Raw genomic sequence first — 16557 nt, 5'->3', positions numbered from 1 at the left:
ACAGAAATATGTAATCACATTGTAACAGTAACAGTCGATACACAAACGGATACTCGGACTATCCAGGTTTCTGTGTGTCTGTCCGTCAGAGTTTGAGGGTTATTTATTATCTCCACCATATCCAAGGTGTCCTATGTGTGTGTGTGTGTGTGTGTGTGTGTCTGTCTGTCTGTCTGTGTGTGTGTGTGTGTGTGTGTGTGTGTGTGTGTGTGTGTGTGTGTGTCTGTGTCTGTGTCTGTGTGTGTGTGTGTGTGTGTTTGTGGTGCCAATCTGTCTATTAACCCAGTGCTAATCTACACACTGCAAAAACAAGTGGATTAGAGCCCAGCATCCTCAGCAGCCACTAGCGTTTGACAGATGGTCTCTCTCTCTCTCTCTCTCTCACACACACACACCCCCACACATGTGATACACACGTGAAATGATTTCTATTGTGTGAGTCAAAGACTGGCTTTTTACCTGCTTCAGAACTTCTCGAGTCAAAATGTTTAATTTGTAAATTATTAGTATAAAAAAAGGCTGAGTTTGTTTTCTTACATGCTTCAACTCCAAATATGATGGTAACAGAAAGAGGACGATTTGGTTTCAGCAAATGACTGGTCTCACAGGGGACGTTTTGGTTTTCTTTTATTCGGAACAGGAGAGTTCAAGACAAACAAAAGTGTGTGTTTGAGGTCCTAAAGATGGTTGAGGTAGAGTAACAGGAAGAACGAAAGTGATACCGCTGTGGGAGGGTAAACCTGCAGCTAGCTTCAGTAGCATTTACTTTAGATGCTTTTGTGTTCAAAGTGGGAAAAATCAGGAGAATGACGTGTTTGATGTTTGATTTGGGTTTTTTCCCTGCTGACTCCAGTCACGACTAATCCTGTTTTGTTTCCACACAACCGCAGAGGGTGTTTTGACATCTGAGGGACTGAAGTTGTTCAAAGACCAATGAAGCTTCTTGAACATCTAAAACACAATATAGTGTATTTAGGCAGGAGCAATACAAGGTTATGTAACATAATCAGTTGCTTTATGATCAAAGCTCCTTTGATCTTTGCAAGCTCAAGGGTCAAAGTCCCTCTGGAATCTGGAACATCATCAACATTTAAAGATCTGTTCCTTGACCCATTATCAATTTTTCCTGAAATTTTCATGAAAATCTGTTCAAAATTTCCCGGTCTTTTGCACCAATGGAGGGACGGACTCAACGGGCGGACAGACAGACAGCCGCCTGATTGGCAGAGGTAATAATGCAGTAGCCTGTTACTCTTTCTGAACCTCTTTCTTCAACAGTCCTGTTAAAACTGGTTAAAGCTTGGAACCTTTGTGTTAGGGTGATCTGAATGTGCTTTGATCTCTCAGAACTCTCTCGTGACCGGTTTGATCCTGTGAACGTGAACTACGGGCTTTCCTGAAATAACTATAAACATTATTCATGGAACAGAATTTAAGTTATAGTCTAATTCAGTTCTAAATTGAGACAAAACAATAAAAAATAAAACTCACAACTTAAATTATCATCAAAGATACATTCATCAAAGATGGGTCTCTTTATAGTGTTGCATTGGTCTAGAGGTCGAAGGTCTGGAGCATGCTAAGCTGACTTTATGAATAAAGTCAGACAAGGGTTTGGAACACACTCACGCCTCTGCAGATTCATCCAGGATTTAAGAATCTTGTAACGAATGCGAGAGGATTTCCTCCCTGAGATTACCAAAAACTGAACGGGGATAAAAGTTAGTTCACCTGCCATTTTTATTCTCCTTTTAATACTTTTTCTCTCTGACATTTCCCACTTGGTTTGTCGCACTTGGTCTCACATGTCCTACAAACCAATGATGGTGATATTGACATAGCTGTCTCCATGGATGTCCCATGTCCCTGCTGTAGCCCTGAATGGACACAAAGGCCACATTTTTCCTTATTACTGGAAAAAACACAATATAATCTGTATTCCTACCACTAGATGCCACCAGATCCTTCATGTTGGACCTGTCAGGTCTCCTGGTGTACTGATGGTGTGTAGACTGTACCTTTAAGAGAAAACTACAGAAACCATGTTGACAGAGCCAGTGTGGACAGTGTGTACTGGTAGTATTAAATGACCATTAACCTTTTCCTCCGGTGAGACAGGGGTCAGCTTCTAGCAAAATGCCAGGGCCCGCACACACACACACAACAACCACATCGGGGTGTATCTCTGATCCTCCGACTTAATAAAGAGCAGCCCAATTAGTAGCTGCCATCTCGTTTAGCTAATTAGTCGTGAATATCAAATGTCAGGAGTTTAATTAGCTTAGCATTGTCAGAGGGGGTGAGAGGGAGAGGGGGGAAAGTCATACACTCTGTCACACTTCACATCATCATAAAGGCCGGCTCATCAGCCAGAGCTGCCAAATGGACACATAAAGCTATTCTCTCCTCCAAAACCAAACACACTCTGTCAAATTTCTCTCTGCTAGTTTAGCCTCCACTTACTCTCAATTTTCCAGTAAACCACCAAGTAAACAACCTGCCTTCTAATCAGGGGCAGCTTAGAGCAGAGGGTTAGCAGACAGGTAGATGGGTCTGAGGTCCATTTTGCGGCTGGTAATTAGATTGATTAAGGCCGGCTTGGTGCTGCAGACGTGACGACAGGGAGCAGGAAATGGAGATGGATGAGCCTGCCGGGCTGCGGCTGCGAGACAGGAATGGTAAATCGAGCTCATCCCTGCTGGCTGCCTGCGGCGGAGGAAATAGACTCCCCTCTCCATGCCCACTCGCAGATTTACTCCCACCGCAAGGTTACTGGACGCTGGGGTTGTCAGGTTGCCCTTTCTGGTTGGTGGTAATGTTTGCTTTGCACGTGTGTGTGTCTGTGTGTGTGGCTGCTGTATGCATGGTCTGTTTCCTGCCTGTTCACATGCACACACCCAGACTGTTCCCTCACTCACCGGTGAGCTCGGTGGCTATCGTCCGCATGGAGTTTCCTGTTTGATCTGCATGGCAACGATGAGCGCACACGAGGCAAACTCTGACAACAAATTGAGCTTTGTGCAGGACGAATCCACACCTTCCTCAGGTTTCAGCTAGGTGAGCGCTAGGTGCTTTCCAGACGCTTGCTAGGTCACTGAGGAACAATGGCTTTTTGGCCAGTTACTCATACCTGACTAACATTTTTGCTAACGTGGGTGACTGGGGCAGCTGCGTTATTTAGCACGCAGCATCCGTTGTGCTGCCACGTAGAACAGCTCCAAGCTCATTGCTAATACCAACAGGGCATTCTAACATTTTGAACTAATGATGAAAACAAAGATACCACATTATTGATTTTCGGGAGCACCAGTTCATTCCTGAGAACATGTGAGGAGGCGGGGCTTTTTTTACAATATGCCACTAGAGGGCACTCAAGATGCCAGGGCCTGACATTCAATTTGTTCAACCGTATATTCTGGGGTGCACATGAGCTTTTGACCATGTTAAAGAATTTTTTTCCTGCACATTTCCTGCTCATTTCCTGCATAGCTCAAATTGCAGTTCTGCTTCTCTTCATTTGGAAAGGTGCATCATTTTTAAGCTTCTCAAACAGAAAAATTCATATAAAACTGCCCATAGAGCTCCTTCACTACCCTCATCCTTTGCACACACACACACACACACACACACAGCAATTCTGTTGCAATAGAATTAAAGCTGTAATGGTTATTGATCTGCAGTGTGTAACATGGGTGTAACACACCTTCGTTTATCACTGCACACACCTCCCACTGTTTCATTCAGAAAGGATGGAATCTGTCTCTTGAACGTGTTTGAGATGTTGGACTATTATACGGCATTATGAATAATAAATGAGCCAAACAGCAGCAGGAAACAAACATTAACATATTCTAAAATACGTTTACCTCAGAGTGAATGTCACATTTATTTTCCGTGCCATTTGAAACACAAGTGAAGATGTTTATGTGCGTCACCTTCAAAATCCTTGACATTTCTGCAATTGTAGTCTGGATCAACTTCAAATTCCCATGAGAAAATGACTCCTTGCTACTGAAAAGTGTCAGTGTGCTGTTTTGGAAATTGATTGTCTGGTGTAAAGGCCATGATGTCAGAGGTCGTGTCTGGGCCGGTCTCACTGAAGCCCCGACCTTTAACCTCTCACAGCAGACACCGACATGGCCGACACAGTTAAAGGGAGCATTTTTTTAACGATATAGGTCATCACACACGGGCATTGACCAAACACGTTTCAGGTTATTTACAAATAGCAGTGTTGTCCAAACTATGGCACGTGGACTAATAGTGGTACATGAACCCTAATCTGGTGGTAGGGACCATTCAGTGGTGATACAGGGAGAGAAAGTGTGACGCCATCCAGCCCAGGAAGACACCTCAACATACAGACGCGTGGAAACTTGTGCTCATTGTCAGTTCATCCTCCTGTAACTTAAAGGTCGTGTCATCCGCTAAAGCTCCGTGAAGTAGATAACGGTGAAATGAGTTACTGCCGAAGAACAAAGAGAAGTCCACCGTCTCTCCACATCCCCTTTCTTCTCCTCTTTCTCCCCCATTCTTTATCTGTTAATGAAGCACAATCCTCCCCAGTGCGTAAGCGCTGGGATTTGTCAATTTATCACAGTCGGGGCGCATCTGCACAGCTTTGCACTCGGCTACTTTTTCGGGTTTTAGCCTCCCGTCGGTGCAACTGCGGTTTTATTCCCTCTTTTCTCTCTCCTCCAGGTGATTTCACTTGTTTTTTGTCATCATCCTTTAAGGTGCTGGAGTCCATCCTGCTGCTTTGATGTTCCACACCAATGCATATTATTATCACGAGCCAAAAAATGTGAAGTCATCAAGGCCGTGTATGATTTTGTCTAACTCTTTCTAATGTTTTTCAATTGAACTACCGGTTTATCTGCAATGACATATGTCCTGACTAGAAATGCCGGATATGGCCAAGAAGCACAAAGAGTTAATACTTATAATGTGTGTTTTAGCCACTAGATGCCACCAAATCTTACATACTGGACCTTTCATATTTTATAGTAATGTAATTTTTGATGTACTTGTTCCTAAATCTAAAGATTCAGTTTAAGATACTTTAGAATTTGCACAACGTTCAACAAAGAAATTCAAAACGAGGGAGATTGACATGCCTTACATCACTCTCCCTCTCCAAACAGAAGTTGTTTGTACACCAAGGCCTTTTTTTGCTTCACTTTAAAGAAGTGCAACTTTCCCAGACTAATTTCCATAAACATAAAAGCACTTACGTTAGTGCAGCTCACACGGCTCATTTGACTGTAGCACCATCGCAGGTATTGAAAAGAAGAAAAAAAGAAAATGACTGTAATTGTTTTGCCTGTGGAACACGTGTTTGTCCACACAGTCACAATATTTTGACTGCCACAATTCACTCCCTCACCCACAGCACAGCAGCAGGCTAATGATGTTAAGCTAAGAGCCACTGTTTTTAAAAACATAACTACCAAGACAGCAGGCGTAGGTAGAGTAACCAGCCTCGTGTGTGTGTGCGTACATGCATGTAATCACATGGGTTTATCTATCAAAACCACTATTTGGTTTAAAAAACAAAATCTTTTATTTTTTTAGACAGGGAATAAATGGGTGTTGATATTGCATCTCAGTGTGCACGTGCATGTTATGATGCTACCGTTTTCCTGTGGTTGAGCTCTAATTGGCCTTCTCATCGTTTATCAGACACAATTGCTGGTGTTTCATGTTCCTGGAGTGAAGAACGTACGCAGCCTGTCTGAGACTGATCTGTGTTTGGATGCATGTCACATCACACTGCTACACACACACACACACACACACACGCATGGGTAAACACACACACCGCCCAAGGGCCTGTCATAGCTCCCTCGAGAGGTTGTTGGGTTTGGTTTTATTGCCTGTATTGATCGTGGCTCAGCCCAAGTTGAGGGATCGATTTGTGGATTATATGAGTGCAGGGTGGGGGGGTTACCTGGCCCCTGCCACATTCAAGAGTACAGCAGGATAACAGGAAAAAAGATGAATAAAAGCGCTAATTGTGTGTGCAAGGCCGAGGACACAGATAGTGAGTGAGCTGCATCCAGCGTGCATAAATGGCACAACGCCTGCACTCTCTCCACTTCCAGATGCTTCCTGCCAGCCAGGAGCTACATATTTACAGTAATTGACATTTTCTATTATTTCCATGGCAACCAGCATTGGGACATTAGCTGCTCCTTGCTCCTGAAAGTTGAAGGGGTTTTCTTCCTGATCAGATGCTTTAATAATACCAAATATTTCCACTTCAATTGCAATTAGAAGGCAGAACAACTATAAACAGTAATAAATTCTATGGATTTCTAAAAGCTGAAATGGAAAATTGGTATAATAATTGCACAGTGTATGCATGACGGTGCAGATATTTTCTTCTCTGCTTTCTTAATTTTACTTGTTCCTCAGCAGATGGCTGTCTGTGTATACCTGATGCTCATTAACTCTCACACTCTGGCTCCAACTCTCCCCTCCTCTCACCTGGAGTGCATGTAACCATTCACAAGAGCATTTTAGGACATCTGGAATCTGAAATATGCACCTGTCCTCAGATTTCCTGTAAGGACATGAAAGAAACCATGACATGGTGCAAAATAAGAGGGAAAAATAATATAGTGGGGGTGCATGAAACAAGTTCCTGCTCAGATATTTAGTCCTGCTGTGTCATTTTTGCTTTTATTTACTGTGACGAGAAGAAAAAAATTGTTAATCATCAGGGAGTGAGGTGAATAACAACGCCTGACATGGAAATAAGTGCAACAGAAATAGTTCCCAACACGGACGTATGATTGCGCTCTAAACACACACACACAAACACTGGCAGAATCATATGTAGACACAACCTGTTATTGCCGTCCAGACTTTTTTCTTTGTAACTCTGGTACTTTCCAGCTCTCCTCTAACCACACAGGCTAGGAGTTTTGCTCGCGGTTAAGTGGCACCTCAGGAGCGCTGTGAAAGAGCCCGTCAGAACAGAAATGGCAGACTTCAGAATGATGACTTCAACTTCCTGCATCTTTTATTGCAACCTTTTCAAATTCTTATATTTGCCTCAGTTAACTGATCACGACCCAAATATGCTCCGGCTGAACCTGGATGCAGCAGATTTCACACTTCATTTTCTCTTTTAGCCTGAACAGCTTTAAAGTGAAATAAGTTTCTGTCCCTGTGACTGCAGGTTTGGTTTATTCTGCTATAAACTGATCTGTGGGGATATGAGTAAGTCCTGGCGGGGTCATCAGTGATTGATGAGCATGTGACTGATAAAAAATGGAGACTGCAGCACAGCCTGGCTCTGCCTCCGCTGATAATATCACAGAAAACAGTGGAAATAATCTGCAGCCGTTTTCAGTCATAAGCATTTTCTCTGATCCTTAAAAACTGTCATTTTTTTGGTTCCTCGTTTTGATAAATACATTTACTGTCATATGTAATTGTATTTATTACCTTCACTTCATTTCTGAAGGTCAATCCTCCTTAAATAAAAAATAAATTAAACCTTTACAGTCTGCAAAACCTTGACTCCAAAAGAGGAGGTTAGCATATGTGAACATGAAGACAGCTAAAAATATTACGGATATCTGTAAATCAGACATTATTAAATCTTTCAAGAAAACTCAATAGAGTTTTCATCACAGACGATATTGCTTTGCATCTTAATCTATTTCAGTTCTGGCATCAGTGTTATGACCCTCATCTCTCTTCCTTCTCTACTCTTCTCATTGCCTTTCTCTCTCTCTGTCTCTGTCTCTCTCAGGAGAGGGAACTGAGGGCATTATGTTCCGCTATGAATGATTCATCCCCCTCTCTGTATGTGCTCGGACTTGAGAAGGAGGAAACACCGAGGAAGATGCTCATGAGGGGGAGGGAGAATCCAGACAGAGGAGCTAATGATATGCAGATGTTGGGGATAGCGCCATAAAATCAAGCGACTACAGGAAAAGACTGTAAAAGCCTTCGTAATTTAACACTGAGTGCATTTTTATTCCCTCCAGAGGATTTATTGTAATTAATAGAATGACTTGTGTGCTATTTGTAATTCAGTTCCTTCATCTACTCATCAATAAATAATACAAACACACCTAATTTCTGCTCGAGCAGGGAACAACCTAAGTCAGGGAGACCTTTAAAACAACATCCTCTCCCTTTATCATATTTCCTTTGACCTGAAGTAGATGAAGTGCTTGATTATTAGGACCCGCTGAACAATTAAGTGGGTGATAAAATTTAATTCATAAATAATGTATCTGTTTATCGCGGGGATGCGTTGATGGTGGTCACAGCGGCACCAGACTGATGCTGTGGCCTACATAGATTCCATCCATGAGCCTGTAGAAAACAGCGCTGCCTTCATGCGCAGATCTCTGTTAGTGATAGATGCTAAGAAATCTGCAGAATTGAGTGCTGCAGACATTTGTGCATGTGTGTGCACGTCTTCCCCTCCTCTGCTCGCTCTGCTTTTGGTCTGGTCCAGGCCGGTGCTGCCGGTCCTGCCAGGTCTGCGGCACCAGGGCCAGTTTGATTACATTTGAAGGAGCGGCCGAAGGGACAGTGAATTATTCCTGAGCTGTTAGCTTCACCGTAGCTGCCGAGGAAACAAGGCAGCTCGGCTAAATTCACCCCTCTGCTGCTGACCTTGGAGGTCATCGAGAGGAAGGGGACATTCATCACTCTGACACGTGAATACTGCAGGGACAGGAGAATGATGAGTGTGTATGTGTGTGTGTGTGTGTGTGTGAATTATTATCATTACACTATAATTCTTCCAGATTAAGTAAGACTTACAGCATGTAACAACAGTTTCTGCATCATATCTTTCATTATTGTGTTAGGAAAGTTCCTTTGTGTTAAATGCTTTTATTTCCTCGTTAAGTGGTTTGTTATTTGTGTATGGACAAACAATGGATTTGCAACAATGCATCTTCTAATATTCTCTTACTTCCTTTTACTTCAGAGAACGTTTTGGTTATTTCCTACTTGAGCCACTGTCAGGAAGAGGGGGGACATGTGTTAGTGAGACAGAGCGGGGTAGAAAGGAGGCCGGCCTGATATTGATCTCTGTATATTAAATGAGATGAGGGTGTGTAAGTACTTCTGACCTGTTTAAAAGCTGTGTAGACAATGTTAGAACATTACGACTAGAAATACATTTCAATTATTGGTGGAGGCAGTAAAACTTTAAAACTAAAAAGTACCCAGATGGATTAGAAGCTCCAAACTCCACAACTGGGGTTGCTTCACCACTTTTCTCACTCAAAATGCACATCTTATAGAAACTGTGTATTTTGTCCAGTGCAGCTGTTTTGGTCTGCATCGCATGTGTGCCCCCTCACGTTAGGCGCATAATCATGAGTGGCAGACAGATATCGACCATAGTCATTGTCGGCCCAAGTGTCTATTTGGTCGCTAGAAAAGACTCATTATGTTACAGCAGATTGATATCTCTGGCCCCGAGGACTTTAATCTCATCTCAACTCAAAATAGAAGCAATCATAGCTGTTGGTGATGAGGGGGACCGTTTTAGCGGCAACACCCTCCGTGCCACACCGCAGCATCGGAGTGACCTTGGCAGGTGCAGCCAGGTGACTTTGGAGCGTGATGAAGTGAGGTTTTTGTAACATATCACTGTGTCATTACTTCCTCACAGGGCCTCTGGGGTGGTGGCAGTGGTGTGTGTGTGTGGGAAAGGGGGGGGGGGGTGGATATGTTTTGGGCAGCAGATTAAAAAAAATGAGCAGACATTAAAAAGAGAGGGGACGTTCAAAGGAGAATGAATCATATCAGACCTCAGTTGATTGTTCTATTCAATCCACAGAGTCACTCAGTGGTGTTGACATTCTCTCACGCTGCACACGTGGGATCGGTTGCAAATCACAATCGCCCACCTCGTTTGTGTTACCAAGAGAACCTCAAGGTGAAGCATCAAAGCGCAAATCTTAGAGCGGAATTTCAATCGACAGAATTGTTAAATTGCCCTGTTGATGTGTGCTACATATTGAGGACCAAAATCCTCATTCTGGAAGTGGGGACATTTTGGCTGGTCCGCATAACTTCAAAGGACTTCTAGAGGGTGAAGAGATGTTTTTAAGGATGAGGCCAGAATTGGGGGTTATGGTTGTGGTTAGGGGTTAGTTGGGATGGTTAGGGGCAGGATAGGGAGCTTGGTACGTCTTTTGTCAATGAAAGTCCTCACAAATAGGTACAAGATATATATGTGTGTGTGTGTGTGTGTGTGTGTGTGTGTGTGTGTGTGTGTGTGTGTGTGTGCGTGTGTGTGTGTGCGTGCGTTCGTGCGTGTGTCGGGCATCTTAATGGCATCTGCCTTTTATTTTACATCCATCTATCATTTTATCTGTTAACCAAACACCAGCATCACGTCATCTGTCCATCACAGGACACACACACACACATCCAAAGGATACCGTTTCAACTTAAACAGCTGGGTGGAAAAATTAACTATAGCGATTCTTCCCTTTCAGAATCTTCAGCACTGCCTAAATTAGATCATCAGCAGCATCAGCCAGATGTCAATTTGCATCGCATCTTTTCTGAATATTCCATTAGATGAGCATGAGATGAGCCCCAAAAAAGAGGGAAGAATCATAATTTAAATGTTCATGAAAAGGACCAATAAGCTGATGATATCAACCTCTGGACAACACACACACACTACATGTAGTCAGACACGCGCTCCTTTTTATCAGGAACATTTATCACCGCGGTGTTTGATTAGTGCTTCCCCTCCTGTCCTCCCAACATAATTCCCGATTTGCACTCCATCATCTTGCAGTCCAAATAATTGCATTTGGCCACCGTAATGCATATCTGCAATTATCCAGATGTAGCTGACACCACAATCCATATTGACACAACAGATGGCCGTGTGCGGCGAGCACATGGTGGCCATCGCCTCGCTTTGTAATCAGATTCATTATTTCTTTGTGGGCCGTCAATGTTTGATGTTTCCATATTCATTTCCCATCAGATACCAGAGAAGTCTCATTTGGAGTGGACTTAAGTATCTGATAATGAGATACAGAGCGGGGGTATTTAGTCAGCTCCAGATATGGCTCATCGAGTGGTGTCATGTTGGCCTGGCGAATGCGACATTCCTATTTCTGTCTCCACAGTTCAATGGTGGAGAAAATATTTCTGCGAAGGGTTGTTTTGTCACCTTAAAGATAGCAGTATTAGCTCATGGACATGAATTAGCTGCCCAATTCTATTGCAATTATATCTAACAGTGTTTGATGTGTCAAATCATGCATAAACCTGTAGTTTTTTCTACTGCTGCAGCAGAAATTTGAATACAAGGCCATCGCTCCTTTGAAAATGATTATTGATACAGCATAAGTCAACAGTCATTGGTTAAAAAAATGTGCCCCTTTTTGATACAATGACACATTAATGTCATTACTCAAATTTAGAGATATTTTATTGATTGTTGAACAGTGGGGACGGCTTGAATGGCAAAAATAGTTTTCTTTAGCTTACTTCTGAATTAAGTAATAACAAGATCTATGTGGCAATCGGGTATTAAAATCTAACTGAAATTAGTACAGAAAAGTGCACCATGTGAAAAATGTTCCTCATTTCAGGATGCATAAAAAAACAACCTGCATGTTTTGTCAGAAAACTGGTGACTTCCTGTTGCCATCAAACCTAAGCGCAAACTAGGAAAATCCTCTCGCCTCATCCGTCACATGGAAATCCCCATCTAAAGTTTCAGAACGCAGTTGAGGTTTGCACCCATAATTTTCATTTTTGTTTCTGTGGAAAAAAACACAACAGACACAACATTAGTAATGATTAAAGAAAGTGATTTTTTTTTTTTAAAACGTTATGTCTACCATTTCTGTCAACAACCTCATGCAAGTATCTTTCTACATTTTACACAACAGACAGTATTAAAACACACTTGCGATTACAGAGGAGGCTGGCGATATTTAAATAAAGGACACCAGATGCCATAACAACAGCAGCGTGGTGTGGAGTCTAGTGGCTTAATGCCAAACAGCGCCATCTATTGGTGTTAATGCGTAGCAACGTCATAGAAACGGCGCGCTTCATGTCATAAGACTGATTAATATGGAGACGGCGTCTCTTCTCACGTGTGGCGTGTCAAGTCATTTATTTGTTTGCTTTGTTATTCAGCCATAAAAGAGTAAAGCAGACGGGAGAACTGGACCACACAGCAGCGGAGAGACGGAGCAGACCGAGAGCGGATGGAAGTGCTGCAGTTGTCATGGAAACGGCGGAAGGTGGAGCTTCACGAAGTGGGACCAGTTTGTTTTGTTATTGAAGATCACGTGGCAGGACGGCGCCCCTCCCCCCTCCCGTTACCACCGATTCAACCGTGTCGAGCTGCTGCTCCGGTCAGTTACTACAAAATGGCTGCACAATCTCCGCCGCCGACGAGAAAGCCCTGAACGTTTCGTGGTAAGATTTATTAATTCATATGAGGGCACGTCGCGACGCTATCCGCGGCCCTACGCCCCTCTTCGGCAGAAATTACAAGCTGGATATGGCAGCTGAGATGCGAGGGAAAAATATTTTCGGCTGAGCTCCACTTTGACGCGAATGTTTTCGTCGCTTTGGGTCCTTTTTAATGGCTTTTTTTGGTTGCACAGTCTGCGTGCAAGGGTTGTTAACCCTGTTTATTTATTCATATAAGGTCATATGTGTAACTTGTGGTTGGCCCTGGCCTCCGCGGTGGCTTCCTAATGCAGATGATTCAAGGGCGCCCTGTGTTATTACTTGGTGACTTGCCGTGAATGTTGACGCTTTAGAGACACGGCTTGTTGCCTTGGTGTGCTTGCTTGTTATCTGTTATCGCTATCAGATGCTGCAGAGTTAAGTGGATTTATGCATCTATGCATCACCTGATGAGCAGTAAACGCATTAACAAACCGAGTTTAATCGCGGTATACTCATTCGCTGATCGCTATTTATTTTAGCTTTAAAAAATGCACCGAGTTGCTACTTTTAAGCAAATCATTGTTGTACAGAGATCCTGAATTGAAAGTGTTGCCGGACTGCTTAAATGCAAGAAGACGTACCTGTTGTAGCAGGTCGACTTTACCTTCCTGTACCAAACCTGAGAGGCTTCCCCGGTGATTGCTTCCTGTATGTCCCTCACCATAGAGACCATCATCAGTGCCCGGTTCCTGCTGCAACCCAATATCCTGCAGCGACAGATCGGCCCACTGGAGAAGGGTGTGAACAAACTGGGAATGTTAGCACTTGCATGCATGTAGAGGGCAGGCTGACGTAAGGTTTGAGGCCCGCAGGTGTAACCCGTGTGTCAGAACCCCTAATTTGGACCTGCATCTGGTGAGGGATAAAATGAACGTGGTGCGTGTGTGTGTGTGTGTGTGGGGGGGGGGGGGGGGTCTGTTGCTGCCAGGTCAGGGGCCCCAGTCAGCACTCTCTGAAGGAGGCAGTGTGTATTCACACAGAGGCACCAAAGGGGGCTTGAAAACAAAAGTATGCAACTAAATATTGCTATTTCTGAAAACAGGGGTCATGGCCCCACCATTCAGTTCAAACCACCCCTGATGGTTCTGTGCTTAGTGCCGGACAAGTGGCCCAAAAGGCATTTTGCCATCATATTGTGTAATTTGTTTTACTGGAATCTTTTTTTTTTCTGTTGGTGATCAAAAGCTTAACTGGAGTTCTGAGGAAAACGATTTGCCTGTATTCCTTTAACCGACTGCCTCCCTCCCTGGGAGGTTGCAATCTACAGGATATGTTTTTCTAAGCAGAATTTTAAAAAAGAGTAGAAAATGTCCAAAAGTTTCTTTTATGTGTGCCCCTTAAAGGCATCTTGTAACTCAAACAACACCTACTTGCTAGAATTTAGCAAGATTTGCGTTGATTAATGGAGAATGTTTAATAAAATGAAATATGTTTCACAAGTGGACAGTGAAGGCAGCGGGTTCACTTTGTACGAGATATTTTAAGGGGCTGGTTCAGAGTGGCAGTGGTGGCAGCATAAGTTTGTTCCTTGTCATCAGGCTGGGTCAGAAAGCATTAGCATGAACACACTGAGAATAGCCTCATGTACTTTACTCAGTGCAATCCTCTTTGCAGAGCAGAAGGACTTTGTCAGTGCTCACCCAGCAATTTCTGGCCCTCGCATGACTTTAAATATGGTGCAGACAATTTTCTTCGTATGCGCACTGTTGTATTAGTTTTTTTGCATGTTGCATCTGAGGTTTGGAAACCCTCCAAGCGTGTCTACATGGGCTGTAAACAAGCCAAAAAGAAGTGGCGCGACTGCGCAGAGGAGCAAAAACGGGACGACGCATTCCGCGAGCAATGGCGGCTGCCGTTGTAGTTGCGACTGTTCTCTTGAGGGCTCGCCGTGCTCTTGTTTGGCTTCAAGCGATGGCATTCCTGGCTCTGTGCCCAGCGACTGCCGTCTAGCACCCCTTCCCCCATCTCTCTCACACACAAACCAGCCCCATCAATCGTAGCTCCCTCATCTTCATTTCGCCAATGTGGGGCAGTGAGGCATTTGCATATCCACAGTTCACCTTGTAGAAACGGACTCTCCTCACCCTCCTCTTCCTCTCTGTTTCATTCTGTTTCCGCCTGTTTATTAGAGCGACCTTGCCCCCCTCCACCTGATCTGTTATTTTTGTTATTCATTTTTGCGCCCCTTTGTCGGTAGGGTTAGTCTTTTTTGAAAGAGGGCCACCGAGCTCTAATCCTGTTGTTCTGACAGGGGATGTAATTCTGCATCAGGGCTGAGCTTACTGCCCTCCGTTCTTCATATCAACACCAGCCCCGGCACAGACGTCTGCTCATGCTGTAGGTTCGCACTGCTGCAAGTAAACACACCTCCCGGTTGTGCTTATTTTTATTATATAATGGACTGTACCGTGTCGGTATTTAATAGCACATTTATCTGTATTTACAGTAGCATCTGTATATCCCGAGATGATTCATTTTTGTGTTGTTCTCCACAAACTGAACAAAAAAGTGAGCACAGATGCGTATGTTTGAGATGAGGTTGCTTAAAGCATTCCCTGCGCAGTAGCCATATCTTTTTTTCCTGTCACGATGACACGCGCAATCTATGCCTTTGCATGTTCGAGTCCTGAGTTATGCGTCATTACGCATGTAGTAGCGTTGCACAAGAGGAAATGTTTCTTGGGGGGAGGTCTTTGGAGTTTGGAAGGATGTCAGCTAACGTGGGGGGACCGCCACAGGCTCAGGATGAGCACTGGATACCATAGAGACCACTTCTCACGCAGCAGTGCTAAATATGACACTGCTGTTTTCGTCAATAAATCTAAATATATTGGCCAAAGTTTCATATCGGTAAATTAAATTGAGCCAAGACACATGTGATAACTGATACTTCCTCGTGTCCATTTGTATTAAGTACAGTAATTTAGTCAAAACACGCATGCTGACAAACCATGCGTATATTGAAAAGCATCCATTCATATAAGAAAATCTACTGTCAATACGCGTGATTTGTCCAGAGGTATGTTTTTACTAAATTACTGTACTTAATGCAAATGGACACGAGGAAGCATCAGTTATCACATCTGTCTGGGCTTTAACTGGAGCATCTCTCTTATCCTTTGATCCTGCATGAGCCCTGCAAGCCTCACTGATGCCATTGAAAGGAACAGATCCAGCTTTATTTAGCTTTTTAGCTGAATCAGTAGCTTCCATATCCGGCACCTTAACGGTAAAACATTCCAGATAGATGCAAGATTTCTTTTTTTTTCCCCATTCCAAAGCAAATTGCAACAATAATCTTAAGCTTGTAGTATGACCTCTGCCAGAAGTCTGACTGAATTCAGCTCTTTGCCTCCCACAGATATTAAAGGCATGTGCTGAGATGAAGACATTTACCGTTAAAATTGCCATCACGTTGAAGCTGGAGCTGGCTGTTTCCACTGCTGATGTACTTAAATACTTGCAGGATCTGTATTTTCTGTAATCTACTTTTCTATTCTCTCATTGAGCCTCTGCAACCAAGCGATACCGCCATGCTGTTTTAAGGCACTGTCTGTCTCCACCTGGACTTGTAGGAGAGCTTGTTGCCAGGCAATGGCACACATTTCCATGCACCTTCAGCAGCAAAGACATGGCAGGAGAACACACTGCTGTCATGATGCTTAAAGCAATTCAGATCCAGTATATGTAGCTGTTCAAGCTGATCCCTTTGACATCCTTACCTGTCTTTTGTTACCCTGCGTACAAGTTTACGGCCTGGTTGTACTTCTGTTAAAAAATGGTTCTATTGGCATTGCACTCTAGATCCTTTTGCACTTAATAAAATATCTTTTGAACTTAATTGAAATAAATTCTGCAACTTTCTCTTTTTCAAGCCATGAGAAGAATCCAGTATACCAAGAGGAAAACCATTTGATGGATGATAAGAACAAGATAAAGCAAGAAGAGAAGAAGAGAGACGTTGCTGAGAAAAAGGTAAGCTCATGTTTGCGCCTCTCTGCCTGCCAGTTAATCAGAGCTATAATGGGGAGATTCTGTTCAACCTTATCAAATAAAGAGCCCAGTCAGAGA

The 16557-nt window shown here is 43.4% G+C and overlaps 1 protein-coding gene and 1 long non-coding RNA gene across 2 annotated transcripts in view; one reads left to right on the top strand and one right to left on the bottom strand.

The window, feature by feature from the left end:
* The window catches only part of LOC115249812 (uncharacterized), a 1423-nt gene extending 743 nt beyond the window's left edge, over positions 1-680 (bottom strand). The window contains exon 1 of the long non-coding RNA XR_003888441.1: positions 538-680. This is a non-coding gene — a long non-coding RNA (uncharacterized lncRNA). The remainder of the gene's footprint in view (positions 1-537) is intronic.
* Positions 681-13725: 13045 nt separating this feature from the next.
* Positions 13726-16557, top strand: part of LOC101061941 (trinucleotide repeat-containing gene 6C protein-like) — a 29113-nt gene continuing 26281 nt past the window's right edge. Inside the window, exons 1-2 of the mRNA XM_029835940.1 lie at positions 13726-14823; positions 16362-16461. Coding sequence (XP_029691800.1) covers positions 14819-14823; positions 16362-16461 — 105 coding nt within the window. The 5' untranslated portion in view covers positions 13726-14818. The remainder of the gene's footprint in view (positions 14824-16361; positions 16462-16557) is intronic.

This window comes from Takifugu rubripes, chromosome 5 (assembly GCF_901000725.2).
Source record: "Takifugu rubripes chromosome 5, fTakRub1.2, whole genome shotgun sequence".
Classification (NCBI taxonomy): domain Eukaryota; kingdom Metazoa; phylum Chordata; class Actinopteri; order Tetraodontiformes; family Tetraodontidae; genus Takifugu; species Takifugu rubripes.
This window is presented reverse-complemented; position numbering and strand designations above follow the sequence as displayed.